The sequence below is a fragment of the Sinohyriopsis cumingii genome, chromosome 13 (assembly GCF_028554795.1).
Source record: "Sinohyriopsis cumingii isolate HCF-2022 chromosome 13, ASM2855479v2, whole genome shotgun sequence".
NCBI classification, from domain to species: domain Eukaryota; kingdom Metazoa; phylum Mollusca; class Bivalvia; order Unionida; family Unionidae; genus Sinohyriopsis; species Sinohyriopsis cumingii.
In genome coordinates this window covers 20,146,550-20,167,878 of record NC_142973.1, presented here as the reverse complement: position 1 = coordinate 20,167,878, position 21,329 = coordinate 20,146,550, and the positions used below count along the sequence as shown (strand labels likewise).

General features: G+C 36.0%; 1 protein-coding gene and 1 long non-coding RNA gene across 4 annotated transcripts in view; one reads left to right on the top strand and one right to left on the bottom strand.

Annotated features, from left to right (window-relative positions):
* The window catches only part of LOC149785019 (sperm-specific sodium:proton exchanger-like), a 196,698-nt gene that overhangs the window by 109,314 nt on the left and 66,055 nt on the right, over positions 1-21,329 (bottom strand). For all 3 annotated transcript variants that reach the window (XM_089978712.1, XM_089978713.1, XM_089978714.1), the window contains exons 2-8: positions 20,991-21,141; positions 9,138-9,398; positions 8,483-8,620; positions 3,313-3,429; positions 2,687-2,848; positions 1,824-1,932; positions 309-452 (exon numbers count right to left, since the gene is read on the bottom strand). In XM_089978712.1, coding sequence (XP_089834838.1) covers positions 309-452; positions 1,824-1,932; positions 2,687-2,848; positions 3,313-3,429; positions 8,483-8,620; positions 9,138-9,398; positions 20,991-21,105 — 1,046 coding nt within the window. In that variant the 5' untranslated portion in view covers positions 21,106-21,141. The remainder of the gene's footprint in view (positions 1-308; positions 453-1,823; positions 1,933-2,686; positions 2,849-3,312; positions 3,430-8,482; positions 8,621-9,137; positions 9,399-20,990; positions 21,142-21,329) is intronic.
* Positions 17,336-21,329, top strand: part of LOC149785018 (uncharacterized) — an 85,799-nt gene continuing 81,805 nt past the window's right edge. Inside the window, exon 1 of the long non-coding RNA XR_016425349.1 lies at positions 17,336-17,419. This is a non-coding gene — a long non-coding RNA (uncharacterized LOC149785018). The remainder of the gene's footprint in view (positions 17,420-21,329) is intronic.

Genomic DNA, 21,329 nt, shown 5'->3' with positions numbered 1-21,329 from the left:
TATTGTATCATATATAATGAGTATAAATACTGTATCATATACAGTGAGTATAAATGTATCATATACAATGAGTATAAATATTGTATCATATATAATGGTGATGCCATGAGAAAGAGTCAACAACTAAATTCAACCCAACTGACAAAAGATGATATATTATATCTGAATTTTAATTTTTTTCAGTTCTGGAATATTTCATAGGTAGCATGGAACAAATCATTTGAAACTATGATATCCATGTGCTTATATATATTTTCATATACAATTTTAAATATGACAAAACACAGTTTTTAATGAGTTATGCACACCTTATGACGAAAAGTCCGAAATACAAGGAAAACATGTAGAACCAGTCTATGCCGTGGATTTCAAAAATTGCCTTCTCTGCAATAACCATCCCTACGATGATGAAGATTAGTGTGTTAGCAAGGTAGGCAAGTGTCTCCCAGAATCTGAAATGCACAGAGTTGAGAACATATCAAACACAAGAGACTAGTAGAAGTACTCATCTTTCAATCATAATAAGAGGTTATAGAGAATCTCAGGGAAAAAATTTCTTAATTACTTTACTATAGGAAAAAATAAAATAAATGTTAATAATATATTTATTTACTTAGTGAAATGAAGAGTCTTTTTCTCTTTCTTGCAAATACTTCAGTATTTCTAGGCATATGATTTGTAAATGTTTGTTTTACCATGGTGTTCTCAACAACCATATTTACTCAGTTCTGAGTAAGGGTCCCGAGTGGCTGAGTGGTCTGAAGCACTCTCCATTATGGATCACTGCCATCTCACCTCTGTCTGCGTGGGTTTGAGTCTCGGATTCAGCCAGTGTGGGTATGTGAGAAAGCCTGCCAGTAGCTTCTCGTGGGTCATGGTTCTTTCCTGGGTTTTTCCCGGGTTCTTCCTCAACCATTAATACTGGCCGCCATGTATAGCCTATCGTGTGCTGAAAAATGGCGTTAAACCCTACAACAACAACAATTCTGAATACAGCATGGAGATGCCTTCAGAAAAAAAAAAAAAAATGCATTCACAGAATATGGTGCCTAAAATTGAACCAATGAACAGATGGCTAAGGGTAACACTATGTGCCCTATCACTTTCATGGTGAGGTCTAACAGAGATAGATGCCTGACTGGAGGTCTGGTATTGGGCATAAAGGCCTAAAAGAGATAGATGCCTGACTGGAGGCCTAACAGAGATAGATGCCTGACTGGAGGTCTGGTATTGGGCATAAAGATCATGACTGAAACTGTTACATTTGGCCATATGAGAAATTCACAAGTGAGACAAATAATGTGTGAATATGCTAGTCATTCCTTCTGATGCCCATGTTTGCATTCTGTATTCTTCAATACTTGTGTAAAATAAGTCTGACTTATCATGGGAAGAACCATGTCATTTCAAAGGAATATTTCTATTTTGTTTTACATTGGTAATGTATCTTCTATCTCTGACTTCTGAGGGAGAAACTGACAAGGAATTTTTTATAGAAATAATCCAGTAAAATCTGGCTAATAGTCAAGATGTAACTTTTAGAAACAGAATTTACTAAAATTCACATCAATATAAGCCAGAAAAATCCAACTCCAGATACAAAACCATTTCCCACTTTCAGCTGCAAAAAAATGGTTCATGTACGCACATACAAGGAGTACAATCATCTTCTTTCTTTTTAGATATATTATATGAATCAATGGTAAACATGGTTACTTTACATTCCATCACACATACATTATGATATAATGATAGGAAAATAAGTGACCATAGATATAAACTGAAAAATACTCATCAAATGTTTTTTTTTAAAGGTATGTTACCTGTGAAGGAAGTGTTCAACCTCTGGGCTGATCATTGTCCGTTCAGCACTCATGACAACTCCTAATACCACAACTGCCAAGACACCTGAGAAACTGAAGAACTCCTCTCCTGTAAGAAGAATGTGCAAGAACTTACCAACTTTTATTGATTCAAGTAATTTTTGTACACATTGTACACTTTAAATACAAGATGGCTGATTTAGAAGGCATAAAAAACACAACTTTAAACTTGTTTGCTTAACTGGCTGACTTTGGATGCTAAAATTAGTTCCTACAGCACATGATCATCTATTCATCTACATGATTCCCTATATCTTGTGTTTAACCAACTATCTCAAATACCTAAATTTTCCCACCTTTTTAAGCTTAAATTGGTCAGCAAAATGTTTGAGTTCAATGCTCAAGATGTTAGGTTGAACACTTGACTTTTAAACAAATTGTGTCCATTCTAGATTCAAGCCTTCTTAGAAAGCATGTAGATGCAAATAATAAATATTCAACAAATTTACATAATATATCCATGAAGCATTTGGCCAAAACATTTGAACACACTAATTTCAGCCAATACTTCCTATATATAGGTAATGGTGAATAATACTACAGATTACATATGTAACTGACAAATGAAAAAGAACAAAAAAAAATAGGTGAAATGCTACTGTTGTTCTAAGAAATATATATCAATGCTTACCTTTTTCTGGTTGTTAATCTATCCAGCTTACTTGATTACCTGACAAATTGGTAAGTTTGGATGAACATAAATTATTATGCATAAAATGTTGGGAAAAATAACTTTATATGTAACTTTTTTAAAAATGACAAACTGAACACACTATAACATACAAATAGCCTGTAGTACTTACCTATATAATATGTAAGATAGGTTGCCACCAGTGTAATTGTAATCTCTGCTAAAGCATCATTGAATATTCTTGACAGCCAGAAAAGAGAAATCTTGGCCATAACATAGCCCCAAACAGTGCCACCTAGTGAAACCTGAAGGAAGTATAGTACGATGTCGCCACCTAGTGGGAAGATATCAATGCATCAAAAAAATCATTAAACTGGAATAATTATAGATTCTGACTATAAATTGCACACAAAGTGTACGACTTTAATTTTCTCTAACAGATGGTACATTCACTTTTGAAACTATAATCTTATCATGATAACATCTTATCAAAATAATGATTATTGGTTATATTGTTGATGTAGCTGTGCCAATACTGTAATGGTTGATGAGTCTTCCTTTACTCCATTATTACTTTAATGTATACTGTACCTGAATCAAAATTCACATGAAGAAAATAAAGTCTAATGACATTGTACTGACCGCCTGAATCCTCCATCATAAAACTTTATTTGACTGCAAATAATACTTGAAAATAATCTGACCAATCAGAAGGCAAAATCTGCATGAACATTTAATATTCAAACTGTTGAATAAAGCTCTATGATGGCAATGCCTGAACTAGTTCTTATCTCTCACCTGTCATGCCAGAGTCAGAATTGGCCAGCCGGAAGAAGACATTGAAGAAGACAATGGCAGCACCATCGTTCAACAGAGACTCGCCTTCTACTATCATTGCCATTTGTTTGGATGCTCCTATATAATGAGATAAGATTTACAGACTACAATTTTCAGTCAAAGATGACATCACATATTTAGCCTTATATCTTAGTTTCTAAGAAATAGTTAACAAGGTCGGAAACACGTTTCTTGCAACATTTTTAAAAAAAGCAACAAGTGGATATCTGCTGTAAAGTAAGAGCAGTTCCCTCTAATATGCCTAGTACTCAGCTCATAGGATAACCAACATCGGATTTCTGGTGGTACAAGTAAACATTTTAAAAGGATTGTCATATGCCTCTACATATTCTGGCTGAAATATGAAATCACGGTGCATGTACCTTTAGTGTTGCTACAAATGTCAGGTAACAATACAAACAGAGGCACCATGTAGCACCAACACTCCCACAAGGTAGTCACTGTAGCTTACTTAGTACACAGCCAGACTAGTAATCCATTGGTCATGGGTTCTATACCTACCCAGGCCAACCCAGGTCAGCTGCCTAGGTGTGTCCTTTGGACAGGAATTTAACTCACATTTCCTCACCATGATACAGCCAATAATGTATTCAATGTGCTCACATTTCCTCACCATGATACAGCCAATAATGTATTCAATGTGCTCACATTTCCTCACCATGATACAGCCAATAATGTATTCAATGTGCCATTAAAACAACCAAGAAAACCCTATTATAATAATATTAGTACTACTTTGAGGGTGAGCAGGTGTTAAACTATTACACAGCTAAATTGTTTGTTAACTTCAAAAGGACATGATATTATGGCTGTGTTCCCCTAATTCATATTACCTAGACACAGATGAAGTCAATCAGAAATAAGGCAGCTCTCTCAGCATTTCATATATGCTATTAAAAAACTAAAATGACAACTAACTCATATCATTTTATTCATTTTCTATTCTATTATAAATCAGAGATGGCTGACACAGAATTTGATGATATTAATTAATAGCTTGTATCATATAAATTATGCTTACAAGTAAGTAAATGCCTGTATGATGTATCAATGCACACAAAGTGAATTTCCAACTTGTCTGCTCCACAGTAATGTATTTCCATTTGTGTTTAAATCAAGATATAGTTTATTATGAGGGATAAAGCAGCAACTTATAACCAATTATGAGCATACAAAAATCTATCCTGTTCTTAAAATTCTTGCACTTTGGGTACAGGCTTCAACAACTACTTCATTGTTTGGCATCAGGTTGATATCAGGAGGCTGATACATAAAAAACTGAATCCTTTATTATTTGATTTTAATTTGATGGAAGAGAGTGCAGTAAATTCAATCATGCTGCTTGTCTTTTCTACAACTTTTGCATTTTCATTTCTACTGTATGTCTAGTGATTAGAGATTAGATAGGTCAATATATATATATATATATATATATATATATATATATATATATATATATATATATATATATATATATATAGCATGATGAGGGTGTACCGACTTCCAGATTTAGAAAAAGGGCAGGAATGAAATCCAATGTGGTACAAGGACAAGTACCAAGCTACATAATACATGACACGGTTTAATATTCTAAGGACAAGTACCGAGCTGCATTATAAATGACAAAGTTTAATATTCTAAGGACAAGTACCGAGCTACATAATACATGTATATGACAGGGTTTAATATTCCAAAGACAAGTACCAAGCTACATAATACATGACAGGGTTTAATATTCTACATAATACATTACAGGGTTTAATATTCTATATAATACATGACAGGGTTTAATATTCTAAGGACAAGTACCGAGCTACATAATACATGACAGGGTTTATAATTCTACATAATACATGACAGTGTTTAATATTCTACATAATACATTACAGGGTTTAATATTCTACATAATACATTACAGGGTTTAATATTCTACATACCGGTAATACATGACAGGGTTTAATATTCTACATAATACATGACAGGGTTTAATATTCTAAGGACAAGTACCGAGCTACATAATACATGACAGGGTTTATAATTCTACATAATACATGACAGTGTTTAATATTCTAAGGAAGAGTACCGAGCTACATAATACATGACAGGGTTTATAATTCTACATAATACATGACAGTGTTTAATATTCTACATAATAAATTACAGGGTTTAATATTCTAAGGAAGAGTACCGAGCTACATAATACATGACAGGGTTTATAATTCTACATAATACATGACAGTGTTTAATATTCTACATAATAAATTACAGGGTTTAATATTCTAAAATGAAAATCTTAATCTTGTATGCACAGCATACATAGCTCCATTATATATTTCCTCTTAGAGACAACTATGGTTTCTGATGATGGTCAAGGCTATGAAATGACCTTGCAATGGAGCAAATGAAGCTATTGTCAATGTCATAAAATGAGTACAAATCTACAACTTAAGTAGAGTTCTAATTGTCAGGAATTTAGGCTTATCATACAGTTATTAAGTTTATATAATATCAAATATACTGGCATGTTGACACGAACAACATACCACACAAGATGTAATTAATTGCTGATTGACATAGCAAAGTGAAAACCAATTATACATATGATTCATGCGAATTTGTATAGAGGTCAAAAAAGAAAAGGCACTGAAACATAAACCTGTAAAATAGGCTGTTATCTGTGTTTCTAGTAATTAACATGTACAGTTCAAACAAGCCATATTTAATATGATCTGTTTACTTTTCCAAAAAAGGATGCAATGTCATTACATGAGAAACCAAAAACTAACAACAAAATTCATGTGAAGAAGGTAAGTGCTATTTTACAGTGAAATTCCACAATACTGGCATTGAATAACTATGAGGACTACTTGATTAGTTAAGGGCATGTATATAATATCTTCTATAGTTCTGACAATATGGTAAAAAAAAAGCAGTGGGTGTGAATCACGTCCATCTGCTCCATTTATTAATATAGGAACATATTGATGAAGGAGGTACGGATTCAAATATTAGTAATATGATTTCTTTTTGTGTCTTATAGTATTGTGCCTGTAGGCACATATCATGTAATGGGGTTTTCATATCTGAAAAGAATTATATATACATTATTGAAGTGATGGCCCATGTACAAAATTGTCATGTACTGCAGACGTATGCAAATTTATCCAGGGTACAGGCCGTCTGAGTAATTATTAAAGCAACACCATGTGCCATAGGTTGCACGTGCCTGACGTACAGTGGTGTAGTCTAAAGAAAATTCAGATTGGTGTTACAAATGATAATCATATTTAGGAAGATACATACTTTACAATCATCCACAAAATATCTGTGCATTTTTCAACAAAATATTTCATAAACAAGGCAAAGAAACACGTTCTTCACCATCTGACATAGGAGATTGCACATGATTTATTGTGTGGGACATTATGTTATGACCTAAATATTTTATAAATCTAGTAGTCGACGAAATAACAAGCTTTATGTTTGTATGTTTATATTGATATATTGTAAAATCGAAGCAATTTTAGAGTACTCTTGAGCTGATTTCAAGGTTCACCTGGAACATTTTTATGTGTCATATCCTACAATTTTAAAGTGGTTTCATCATTTTAAAAATAATCATCAGAATCCATGGTAGATGACCCATGTTCTGGAAGACTGCTGTCTGCAATTTGTGAGCAGGAAGTGACTGCTGTGAAGGTATGAATTGATACAGATGCTCAATACACAGTCGACGATATTTCGATTATCATGGGCGCTAATGCATCAACTCTTTTAATGCTTTGAATAATCATTTGACAGTCATAAAGGTTTGTACAAGATGGATAGGGTGTCATTTCTAAGTTCTAACCAGCTATATATGCTGGGGTGGAGCTAATGAATGTCAACAATACAAGATGGATTATACATTTGTTGACAACTGATTAAAAAGTTGAAACATAAACTCTGGCTAAACTTGCCAAAACAGTTAGTTGCCAAATATGAAATGCGTGACCCGAAATATTTTGAATTAAATTGTCACAGGTAATCAATCAGGGATTTCTTTTCTGAACCCGAGTGAAGATAAAATAATATAGATTTGACCGCAGAAAATTAGCAGATATAACACATCACTCAATGTCGCCTGAATGTCAAGAGTTAATTTCAATGCAAAAGGCTTGTCTGTCTATGTGCCTGTGCCTGACTCTGCTAGAGTCACTGGACATTAGTATGCCTCCAAAGTGTTGCCAATGTGTGGAACATTGCTGAACCACCTGTCCGTGCACTGATACCCAATGTATCCATCTACTCCGTGACAACGCCCAGACGCGTGTGCAGACTCCAAGACGCGTAAATCTACTCCTGTGCAGACTCCAAGACGCGTAAATCTACTCCTGTGCAGAATAGAAGGAGCACATATCATCCAAACTTTACCACATCTTCCACGCAACCCTGATTAGCTCCAAGTGATTCCTGACTGAATCTCGTTATTAAAAATTCGCTGAGAAGCAGATGCTTTGAAAGCCGTCATGCAGATGGATGTACAGTTTTCCAGTGTCTCAACCACACATCAAAAATTGATTACAAAATTGCATGGGCGCCCGAACATAGGGGCAAGGGCAGACCCGGCCCTAGAATGTGCGGGGCCCAAGGCAGCATGCGATGAGCTTGGGGCCCCAAAAACATTACATTGCGGAGTTGATTTCCTGAAAGCGCGAGTCCCAAGGCGGTTGCCTAAATCGCCTTGCCCTAGGGCCGGGCATGGGCAAGGGAGGGGCAGTTGTTCCACCCCACCCACCCCGGATTTAACTCATAAACATGATGTGGCCTACATCCGTAAAACTTAATAACTGACCACTACTTGTTTATCCCCTCCCCCGTAAACCATTATGCGGTCGCCCCTGATAATTGGGTAATCAGACTGAGAAAGTGAGAATAGGTTCATGGAGTCTGCTTGGAGAGGATGTATTCTAATAGTATTCACTAAGAAAGAACTTTGTTGTACATCACACTAATATTCAGATTTTTTTAATTAGGTCTAAAAACATGTGCAATTTTACACTAAGTCAATTACAAAACAAGACTCGATTTTATATTTTGACTAAACTGCAGAGTTAATCGAACTTCTCACCTATCTCTCTGAGAAGCGCTACTACTGCTACCGGATCTGTAGCACTTAGGATCGAGCCGAACATCATCCCTTCATTCCAATCCCACTCATATGTAAAGAGATAACGAGCCAGGACGCACGTTAATAGAGCCGCCAGAGCTGGAATTTAAAAAAAAAAAAAAAAACAACAACTGAAAAACAAACCTGTACAGTAGCATATTCATGCACCCCAATCTTCTATTTTGGAAAGGCTTGGGCTGTGCGTGTGACGTGTTTGTATTTGTATTCCTTGAAACCGCATAATGTGTCTCGTTTAGGCTTTTGGAGAACTATAAAAAATATTTAATCCTAAAATAACGATATTTACTTGAAGCATAATGCTTTAGTTTAATTCTTTTGCAAGAAAACTGCTCCATGAAAGCTTGTGGGAGAATTTATCACACTTTATTGTGCTTTATACGTAGGTTAAACTTATAGTTTGTGTTACATTGTTTTCAGTCGGTCTTTCTCTCTCTCTCTCTCTCGCTATATATATATATATATATATATATATATATATATATATATATATATATATATATATATATATATATATAATATTTCACTTCAAATATTATCTTATTAAAGTGAAATTCTTGGGCACTAAGGTGGGGAGAATGGAGAATAAATCACCTACCGAATCCTGGTATGGCCAAAATTATAACCTGGATGAATGCTTTCAAAAAAGTGTGGACCTCCATGGCAAATGCGGACTCAAAAATGAGGACAGGCAGAAAGATTGTGAGGATCAAGTGAGGATCCGCCTCTACGATAGTGGCGTACAAGTGCACTTCTGCGAATCGGGATGAAAGTAGGCCAAACAGAACGCCTAGCACGAGCAGTACGACGGTGTAGGGAAGGCGCAGATTCAACCCCTGGATCAGCCGCCGCACCAAGGCTGTGTAATAGAAAACATAAGTTTCGTGGAAACCAATGTCTCACCTACGTCCATATCTTTGTCAAATATCGAGAGGTTCTGACTGTACAAAAACAATACAAACACCAAACACACAAAAGAACAACAAAACACACCAAAAAATATTGCAAAATTATAACGTTGTGCCATCTCCAAAAAGTGACTACTATATTTCCCCATGTTTACACAGGTGAAACAAAAAAGAATGAATGAATTGTATTATTTTCTTCATAAGTGTTGCTAAAACGTAAAGAGTGAGATCAGCTCTTATGTTTAAATTCTCGTACAAGTGACAATTGTCACAGCTTAATACTTGCTCTGTTTAAAATTATATTCAGTGGAATATAATAATTGAATGTATACTGAATTTCTACTATATGTTTAAAGATGTGTGTGTGTGTGTTGGATTTTTAACGTAGTTTTAACAATTTAGTGATATTGCTACGTTGTCTGCAGTGTGACAGTTTATAGTGATTGTCAAGCACTGGGGAACCATGCAGCAGACATGTAGCATAATGTCACACCAAGTCACTTTATCCAAACGCCATGCCGAACAGTCCTAACATTAACCTGTTAATGCTGAGCGTCAAGTGGGGCAACTGCTAGTACTATTTTTTTAAAAGTTTTTAGTATGACTCAGTTTGGGCTTCTAACCCACTACTTCCCGCATCCGAGGCGGTCACTCTAACCACTCAGACCACCAGTGCAGACAAAAATATGCGAAAAAAATGAAAAATGAAAATCGTTATTGGGGCAGCAAGCAACATGTTAAGGAAAAAATACTGCAAAAATTTGAGCTTAAATTAGTTTCAGTACTGGTATTTACTATTTTGTATTCTTAAGTGGTCTTGAACTCATGGGCTACCAGCTTTCACAATGAATTAGGGCCACATTTCTTTGGTCCGTGTCGTTTTTGTTCAACAAAGTTCGGTGATATAATTTTTGTCGTATGCTGTTTATGATTATGGAGGCATTTTACTTTTATCTTCAAAAGATCGACTTTGTTATTACATACTGAAAAGATCATAGCATTTAATAAATTTGGGATTATTTTTTTTTATTTTTTTGGTTTAGGGGCATTTTAAACACATTGGCTATATCGTGCCCTTTCCAAGACATTTAGGGACACCTGACCCGGGCTGACCTGGTCGTGTATCGAATCCACAACCATTGGATTACGAGTCCGATGCTCTCTAAACGGAGTTACGGTGCTCCCTAGAAATGTATTGCAAGCTGAGACAGTAAACAATGAGTTGGAACGTTTAACTTTGTAACAAAATGAAATTGTGTCTTTCAGTTTGTTGATATCTGCCGATACACCTTATAGTCTTTCTTGCACATGACCAAAAAGACATCTGAAAAGTAGGTCCCGTCATGAAAACAAGAGCTGTTAGAAGACATCATAGCTCTGCGGTACACCAATTACAAAGCGGGAACAGCAAACGGATGAACAAATTGTTCCAAAGGACAATACCGCTTTCAATGCATTTTGTACCTAAAATACTTGGCATGAAAATTCAAAAATAACATTTAGAAAAGACATAGTTTTATACAATTTGCCAAAAAATCTATTCCGAATTTCCGGAAAATACCCCCAGATGAAATTACTGATTTATTTTCAACGTACGTAAAATATCAGAATGTACACTTTATAATCGAATAATTGTATACGGGGTTTCTCATCTTTAAAAAATATGAACCCTACAGCGCAAGGAATACCTCTGTGAATTTTGTTCCATAGAATCTTGCAGCAGAACACACAACTGTGCTCTATTCGAAAGATTGACAATATGGTATGTTCATACTTATAATGCATATAGTCATCAAATAAGTTACTTAGTCTAGCCGCGTAATTAGTTTAGTGCGGTTGGTAGTGATCTGTATATATTCCAGTCGTCTCGAGTTGGATTCCTGTGTACAATATTATTTTTCTCGTTCATTGCCTTATTAGCTTGTCAGAAGTTGATTTTTTTCTAGACAATATAAATCACTTATGTTTTTTTCTTCTGTTTATTGCTTATTTATAGTTTTGAAAAGATACAGAAAAATATATATACATGTATGCAGCATAGCTCTATGTATGCTTTGCCGTCTGATAAAACAGTATATATAGCTTTCTAAGTTGACACGTGCTCAGTGCTCAGGTTGAAGAGTTATCCAAACATCAACTTATATGTGCATTTCAGTAAAATGCTTTGTCGAGGATGCTTTCCCATCAAAGTGTCCTTTGTAAGGAAACCACAGCTTGTGGGGGATTTTTGCAAAAAAAAATTCTAATCCCCATGCTTAAAAAAACAACAAATAGTTGACATGCTGCAAGTGCTAGTACTGTTATTGCATTTCCAACCTGATCTTTTTTCAGTTAAATTTATTCTTTAAAGGAACAATTCATAATTATTTACTTGAATATTCTTGTTAATTTCACAAGTACCGAAGCAGTCTGATTTGACAGACTGAATTCATGAACCAGCCAAATGTAAGAAACTGACAGACAAGTATGCCACTCTCTTATGCTAGCAAGTGTTCTTTATTAAGTTTTAGCATACTTTGCTCTAGATTAAACAAGTTGTGCTTCGCATCTTTTTCTGACATGATAGTGCAGCTTGTTGGCATAACTTTAATGTGTGCAAAATTAGCTTAACTAATTTCTTATTCTGTATAAACACTCCTAAGTTTAAATATTTTATGGTAACTTGACAATATCAGTTTTCAGCATCAAAAACTAGTATATAGCTGAGGAGTTCTGGCAGAACCAATATCAGGGTATAGGAGTATTTAACAGAACGCGATTGCTAGAGACTGGTCACGTAAAAGCCAAGGGACCGTTGCAAATGTCCTCAATATGAAAGTAGCACACCATTAATCTATAAACATTTTATCCAGTGACAGCATGTTTCGCACATTCTTGATTATAAAAAGCTGAATGTCGCATCTTTTCAGTATAAATGTATTGAATGACATACCCGTAATTTTTTATTATCAATATTTTGGGTCACATACAACAAATAGAAGTGGCATATATTAAGACTTTACACGAGCCACACAAGATGGTGTACCGCAAAACAGGAGCAACATGAAACTTAATATTTAATCTATGCATGAAGATGGTTCTATGAAAAAAAAACACCGAATGGTGAAACAAATTTAAAATTACATATGGTAATATTGTCAAGTAATAGGTCATATTGTAATGAGAAAACCCATGGACGGTAATGTTCGTTTCGTAAAAGTTATTTTCTTTTTGCTAAAGTTTATGTTCTGATTTTAAAAGTTAGTGGGCTTTGTAGCATTAGTGGCATAGTTTTTGGGGTCACGTGATTTCTCATGCTGAGTATATTTACGTGCCAACTGGGATTGTGTGTGTGTGATTTAGATTTTTAACGTGTGACAGTTTATAGTGATGTCAAGCACTGGGACATCATGCCGCAGACATGTAGCATGATGTCACACCCAGTCACATTATTCTGACACCAGGCCGACCAGTCCTAACACTAACCTCTTAATGCTGAGCGCCAAGCGAGGCAGCTGTTAGTACCATTTTTGTAAGTCTTTGGTATGACTCGGTCAGGGTTCGAACCCGCGACCTCCCACATCCGAGATGGACGCTCTAACCACTAGGCCACAGGAGCGGTCCAACTGGGGTTGCATTGGTGGTGTGGTATGAAGCAATATTATGTGAAGACGTCCACTTGCAAGTGAAGCATTGTAACCACCTCGCCGGAGCAAGCCCATTTGGTCGTAGTTCGCCGATCAGAAAATGGCCAGGCTGTGAAATCTAAGAATAGGGACTAGGTCTATCGTCGACCAGAATACAGGCGCTACAAGGCTCGTTCAAGAAGAGCGAAAATCTTGGAATCACGACCTTGGCAACAATAAACATTTTAACTGAAGACCTCACTTCTCTCATGATTTCGCCTTGTTCGTATCTTTGTCGATCTTGAGCCAGTACCTACCGACGACCACGACATAGTCGACGACACAGTCGGCTACCCAGACGAACGATCCACTCGACGACCAGCGACCTAGTCGACACACCAGAAGGACGACCCATTCAACGATTAAGCGACCCAGTCGACAACTTAGTCAGCGACCCAGAAAGACGACCCAGTCGACGACTCAGCGGCTCGGTCGGCGAAAAGAAGCCAGGAAGAGGACGGTATTCCGATGGGGTAAAAATCTGTCGCACTCTAGAGCGCCAGTCCTCAGACAGATAAAGCGGTGTAACACTCCAAACACTAAGACCTATCATTGAGAAAACGAGATAGGGAGACTCGGTATAGTGTAGCCGAGGGAAAATGAGAGTGAGTGACTTTCAGCTACGATGTGAACCAGCAATGAATATAAAATGTCCAACGGTTACCAACATGGCGATAGCTAAAACTCGCTGAACTTTTAACGAGCATTATTGACAATGCAGAACTCTATGGTGAAATCTTAAATTGACATATTTCGTACAGACGTAATAGCAGCTAGTTGGTCAGCATAATTTAACTCCATGAACCACTCACTTTTGAAAATATGGCGATGAACGAGTGCATTATCGACAGTAGAAAGAAGTTATTCAAACGGTATTTCCGATCTAAGAGCAACCAGCTCTGTACAACCACATGACCTGTTACTACCCAATGCTTGAGCTAAACATGCAACAGTCATATCTTCAAACAAAAATCTCTTAACAATGAAAAATACATATAAATAGAAAATTTAGAGGCTTTAGCTAAATTCCACCCACCCCATAATGGTGCGCCGATAGGTAACCCTGAGTCATTGAGAATATTTATTGTGGATCAAAGAATTATTTTTTGTTTCCTCAGAAAACAAACATAAAGTATGTCCGCAAGGTAGCGAGAAGGATGATTAAAAATATTGACGAAGTAGATGACATTGATCTTATCCAAGACTAAATATGTCGAGGGACTATACCGGATCAGCAGCCCAACGCTGTCCGACTTCTAACTCCAGTGGGCATACAGATGCCGAACCAGATTATTATTTACTATATCTAAGACAAGTGGATGCACACAGTATGACCGCGCGAGTCTTCTGCCGAATCTAATCAGCACGTTTCAACCCGATCACCCTTGCCGTTTCATTATTCAACGCTGTTATGACTCACCTAAAACGAGCCACCCATTAGACAGACCACTCTATAGTACTAGCACTTCGTTTTCGAGGCAGTGCTTAACGATTAATTAAAAAAAAATTACGCGGTGGTGCCCGAATAATCATTACGTAAGTGTGCGGTTGAATCGTTCCACAGTAGCTTCATCACCATGTATGCCAAGATGCCAACGATGAACCAGCACAGCTTCGAAAAATTCTTTGCCAGGATCCACCTGCAGGAGCCGCGGCATATTAACGACATACGTTAAAAATTGCGTTTAAACGAGTCTGCGACACTTCTCGAATCTTTGGACGTCAACGTCTCGACTTCTTTATATCTGTTGAAAACATCAACGACTGGTAGTGCATATTTTTATGTATGCGCCCGTTCGCGATGATGTAAAAGTAACAAAAGATCAACCCAGTGAACGTCGTTGCGGATACTCATATTAAACCATTGACTGGAGATTCTGCTTGATGTGGGTAAATAAATTTGAAATAACGCTTGTTTGGTCAGCCACACTCAAAAGACCCTGCGTTTAACCTTTGCCGTGCTCGCTAACTTTCCAAAGGCTGCACTGCCCTTCAAGTAACCGCATATACTCGCCGATTTCTTATCCATGCGTATTATATTGCGGTTTTATCTCCAGTGAATGCGCACTAGCGACCACCGAGTGCAATCTTGGCCTTCATAACACCTATGATGACCCATCTGGAGATTCTTTCTCTGAGTGGAGGGCTTCACACGATTTCATTTAAGTCGTGGATAAGATCCACGTCGAAGCGTTGACGCACATAAAAAATCAGTTGATGTTTTACATGTCAGTTAACATGCAGCATCGAAGCAATGCGATTTATAGATTTTTCTCTGGACGCTGGTCGGTTATTGCGAAGTCAGATGTCCAACCATTGTTCCAGGTTCACAGTACCTCTATCCAGAGAAATACCTTTAGCCAGGATATATAATCAACGGTTCTGTTAACGCAACAACGATATCACCGCAGACTATTTTACCCTGCGAGTGTACGGTTGATGCAACCGTAAGTTCCTAAGGGCGTAAACAATATAAACCAATATAAAGCGTAATAGGATAGGGATCCAGACAAGCAATGGCTAATGTAATTTCAGGTTCATGTCACAACTCGGTATTTTCTGCCTTGTGAAGCATTCTCGTAAATCCGAAGAAAGCTTTACAAGTTAACAATGCCGGATATGGCGCTAAGAGCAAAGTAGGATTTGTCAACAAAGGTATCATGGCATTGTTCTGCAGTGCACGTTATATCATCGACGGAAATGAAATCGAAGCAATTCTCGAAAACGTGACGTTTTTATAACAGTTCTTTGACTCGCACGTTACAGTGAAAATTACACAAGGTCTGTTAGGTCGTCAAGGACGTTCGCAATTTCAACGGCCGATTTGCACAACGTCGAACCCAGATTAACGCGTGCTGGGAGTTTTCCTGCACGAGTCATTTCTTACATATTTGTATTCTGCATGGATATTTTCATAAGGTTAGTTTCTGGGGCCAAATACACAGTCACGTTAAACCGAAAGGGCAACACCAATGATCTAAACTTATGTTTTGGATGCCCTCTGCGAGTCCACCAGTGGACTAAGAAAAACTCTTGCATAATTTATAGTGTCTGGACTTACATCAATGATTTCGTTTCTTGCGATGACCACACTCGCACAACAGTGGCGTCTGAGCGGAATTCTCATGGCATCTAAATACCCAACAAGGTATAAGCGCACCAAGGCACATATTTGTAGCATTTCAAGTCATAGACAATCTCAATACCCAACTGGGAAATTCAATGATTTTTGCAAACCTGGGAGAGATCGAAGTCTCGCTGAGGTTAAACGGTCATCAAGAACACACCGAAAATATTTTGCTTAACATAAACAACAATCAAGTCGTGCATGCGTATCATCGACTGTTGAAATACATCAACCGATACCAAAATGTTGACACGATCTAGGAGGATTCCCAGAATGACTTCACTCATCAGTACCCGATTTATTACTTTTCTCTCTAGCATCTATACCTGACTAAGCTGTCCGGGGTGGACATGTACTTCAAAACACGACGGTGATCCAGATACACAAATGGTAAGCATTGCAGTATGTTATTTTCGTCAATCGGCCGTATTCGGTTTGCGTTGTGCTTCAGTACTGGAGACGATATATATATATATATATATATATATATATATATATATATATATATATATATATATATATGTCCTAAGGTTTTCGTTTCCAATATTGAAGCAAAACGCACACGGAATTCGAGCGATTGACAAAAATAAAATACAGCAATGCTTACCATTTCAAAAGATGCAATGGTCACCAGAATATTCTGTTCAAAATAATATTAATTTTTGACACAGAGGATACCCCCACCCCCCACCCCCGTTTTCCTGACTCGCGATATGTCGGCCTATGCTGCGCATAGCTTTGAAAAGATGTCATGTTTATCCATTTGGGCTACAGAAATGAAATATATTACTTTGGATTGTTTCTGTCAGCAGTTCAGTCGAGTAGTTAGGTCAGGATTATAGCTAGTTTTACAATACTCAACGTAAAAATGCCAATAAATGGCAAGAGGTATTAAGCAAACTAAACCGATCTTGTAAAAAAAGTTAGTAAAGTTCAAAATTTTATGAAAAATAAGCTATTACGTGGAAGAGAAACAACAATGAATAGAATGTAATGTGATTACGTCTTGTTGATGGCAAAAATTACCACATAATAAAGAAACAGACTATACGCCGTGGAATTTGATGATAATTTATGTTAAAGCGGCAAGTAGACACGTTGGGTAGCAGACGATTTTGTACGTGTGGGACAACTTCTTGCAAATTTGGAAACTTGGATTAAAATACAGTTTTGCTTTAAGGTACACATTTCCATCATTTATATAATGTATTTATTTGTATTATTCTAAAAGATGCATAGTAAATCTTATTTTCTGGGTTACAGGTTCAAGAAGGTCATGGACTGGGTCTTCACTTTGCCATTTAGAAATCACATTTTTATGTGCATTTCGAGTCTAAATGTGGGATATTTTTGTACACTTTATGAATATCACTTTTCTTAATTAATGTACGATTGTTCTTTCTGGATACAAGATGGATTTTTGACACGAAATAGCATGTCATCCAATGTTTAGAGAAATGACTTATCGTTGCGCAGAATTACCCGACGCGCAGAATTGGCCGACATGGCGATATATATATATATATATATATATATATATATATATATATATATATATATATATATATTATGCTAAGCAGTGAATTACTCGATTTTCTAATTAAAATAATATTGATATTTCACTTCACTACAGGAACTACTTTTTTGGGTCAGAACATGCTTACCTCCCTTTGATTTTCTGTCAGTGAACTACTTTTAACTAATGTACATGGCATTGTCATTACTAATAATCCCTGTCTGTTATCCTTGAAACTTGTAGTTTGTTAGTCTGGAAATATCAGTTAATTTTATCACTCTGATGTGGGACTAATTTTGTGCGCAGGTACACATAGCACAGCAGAACATGTACGGTAAACAGCTGACATTACCGTAAGAAATCTGCTAATTTACCGTATCACAAACTTTAGGTAGCCAACTTATGTGAGCATAAAATACATTTCATCACGTGGGTGAAAAACTCTAGTATTTTCACTCATGGCTTCGCCACTCGTGAAAATACTGAGTTTTTCATCCACTCGATGAAATATATCCGTTATTCATTCGTTTCAAGCAAATATCCTCTCTCTCTCTCTCTAATCTGTCACTATGATAAAGTGAGAAGCGTGTTCGAAGTAAATTAATACTAGTGAGAGACACTATAAAAACTAAATTTGCATTTTATGAAATGGGTGAATTTATCCATGTGCCGATTCATAAAAAGAAAAATTTTGTTCATTTGAAAGTAAATTAGTAATGTGCTCATATTCTATTCCTTGAAACGCTTGAAAATAAAGGATCTGACGTCATTGTTATGTAAATTACGTCATCGTCGATGCTGCGAAATATACACAACATCTTTGCATCTATATACAAAACGTATACTAGATACAAAAACTTTATATTGTGCTAGGCCATAAATGACCAGAATTTTTTTAATTGTCTCTTTAACAGACATAGGTAACATTACGATCAAGAAAAGTGAACTATGTTTAGACGGTTTCGTGATCTGGTGGAAAGTGTGACCGCTTGGTATGCAAATGAACTTAGTTCGATTGAACAGTTTACGTATACTTTTTTTCTTCAGTTTTTTAGCGGACATTTTTTACCTTGAACTGAGAAGGAGAATTATGTTACTACTGATATTTACTGTGCGAATATACACGAAACTGTTGAACAAAGACTGTAAACCCCTGACATTATCACGCGGGATACAGTAAGAAATTAGCTATTTCAATCGGATATATATATATATATATATATATATATATATATATATATATATATATATATATATATATTGTAATCCTATACGTCTGAGTATAAAATAAAATGAAAAATTTGCTTGCTCCAAGTGAATAACAGATGTATTTCATATCGTGAGTGAAAAACTAAAGTATTTTGAACCGTGCTTTCGACACTCGTGAAAATACAGAGTTTTTTAAATAATTGTTTACATATATCCGTTATTCACTCGTTTCAACCAAATATCCTCTCTAATTTGCATGATTGACCTAACCATTTAGTACTCTTCAGTGTCCGAGCCTAAACGAAACAGAACACAAATGCACTCGGCACAAGCAATGTAACAATGTTATCAAAATGCACCAGTTTATAAAAAATTGAAACAAGTTATGATTATAATTCGTTAAATGGGTGTGTGTGTGTGTGTGTTGTTGCTGCTGTTGTTGTTGGCAATGTTATGAAAATGAAGCAGGTTATTGATACAATGTATAAATTATCCTATTATAACTTTTAAATCTGAAATAATTAGGACTATCACGGTCTAGCTGAAGAACAAGCATGAAATAAAGTTAATTTTAATTTCCTAAGTATTCATTATCAGCAAAACATTTGACAAGGGAAGGGTTTTGATGCTTCCTCTTGTATGATAAGCTGCAGTAACATGAGATCTTCTGTTCTTCGTTTGCTGTCTGTGTACTGCCATTCTCTTTCTTGGTTCATTTGGGCAAAAGTCTTCATATTTCACACATATCAATGCATAAATGACGAGTTTAGAAATGCAATCCTGTCCTGTTTATATTGAAACATCTTGCCATTTAACTGAATTTCCTTTTATAATATTAGCAAAAGCTTTGCATCTACTCATACCACCTTTGGTTACTCAGGCCTTTCTTTTAAACAACTAAAATCTACTCCTTGTATGAATTTGTTTTACATTTTTGATGTCTACTGCTATTAATATTGTTTTCCTTCCAATACAAAGTAGTAATTAATCAAATGTCTGTACTATGAGGAAGATATTACTCGTGTGTGTGTGTGTGTGTGTGTGTGTGTGTGTGTGAGAGAGAGAGAAAGAGAGGCTGTAAATACGTCATTCCATTTGATGGATTACGGTTTTCACGGTTATCTCCCTTTATCGCTTTCAGTATTCTTATAATAATAATAATAATAACAATGAGGACTTTGTATAGCGCCTAATCTTTAGAAGCTCCAAGCGCTTTACAAATTAGACAACACCTATAAGATAAAAAAAAAACATATAATGATATGATTACAAAAACACACACCATGAAATTAGGAAACATAAAAAACATGCTGAGAATATTTAAGGTAGGAAACATTATTAGGTCTTTAAGTTTGTTCTTGCAGTCGAAATAAGTGAGTTTTGAGAGTTCTTATAATCGCTTCTAAGTTTTACATAAATGTATTCTCATTTAATAGAAGGAAACTCAATTAAATTTTCAAATGTGAAGATAGAGTTATTGTATCCATCCAATGAAAAACCTTTTAAAACAACATACTGTGCATGGCCTGAGTTCATATCTGTCCAATTGGTTGTTTTAGGCTCGAACGGAGAAAATGTTTAATAGGTGTTTAATACTTAACATTAATCTTGCGAGTGTGTTTTTATATGCATACAGTGGTGCACATAGATGTAAAGAAGTTCCTTTTTACTCGCAATATCAACGATGATGTAATTGAAAGCATCAATTACATTTTCAATTTATCAAACTTTGAAAGTATAATGTACATATTTGAAGAGCATCCATGACGATGATCCAATAGTGCCTTAAGGAAAAACTATTAATATTATTGAAATCCTGTGGGATTAATTTTTTCTAACTACCTATGTTATCTACCTTTATTTTAAGACCACAATTCAGTTGGTAACCTTCAAATCATCCTGTCTAAATATTCTTAAAAATTCCAACTATTCATCTCTCTCGCTTGCTTTTTCTCTAACAGCATATCGATACTGAAAGTACCAATGTACACGTGAAACCAACAATTAAAATGACAAAAATACTCACCACCCATGGCACAGCTTCCAAATATGAAGAGTATGACGGCCGAATCATGTTCCTGAGTATGATACTTTTTAATGATTTCGGTCCCATTTGTACTGTTTGAGCTGTTTGAGCTCATCCTCGGCCACACGAATTAATTTCTAGCGAGTATATCCTGAAATTAGACAAATTAACACAGTATTCAAACTGAGTCTGCTAAATGACAGCATCAGCGAGGCTCCGATTCGAATATTGTTCGCCATATTGGATTTTTTAATTGTGACATCAAGTTATGACGTCACAAAGATTACGGCTATACTATAGCGTAAAGATAGCTGGTGCTCATTCTTTCATGATATTGAA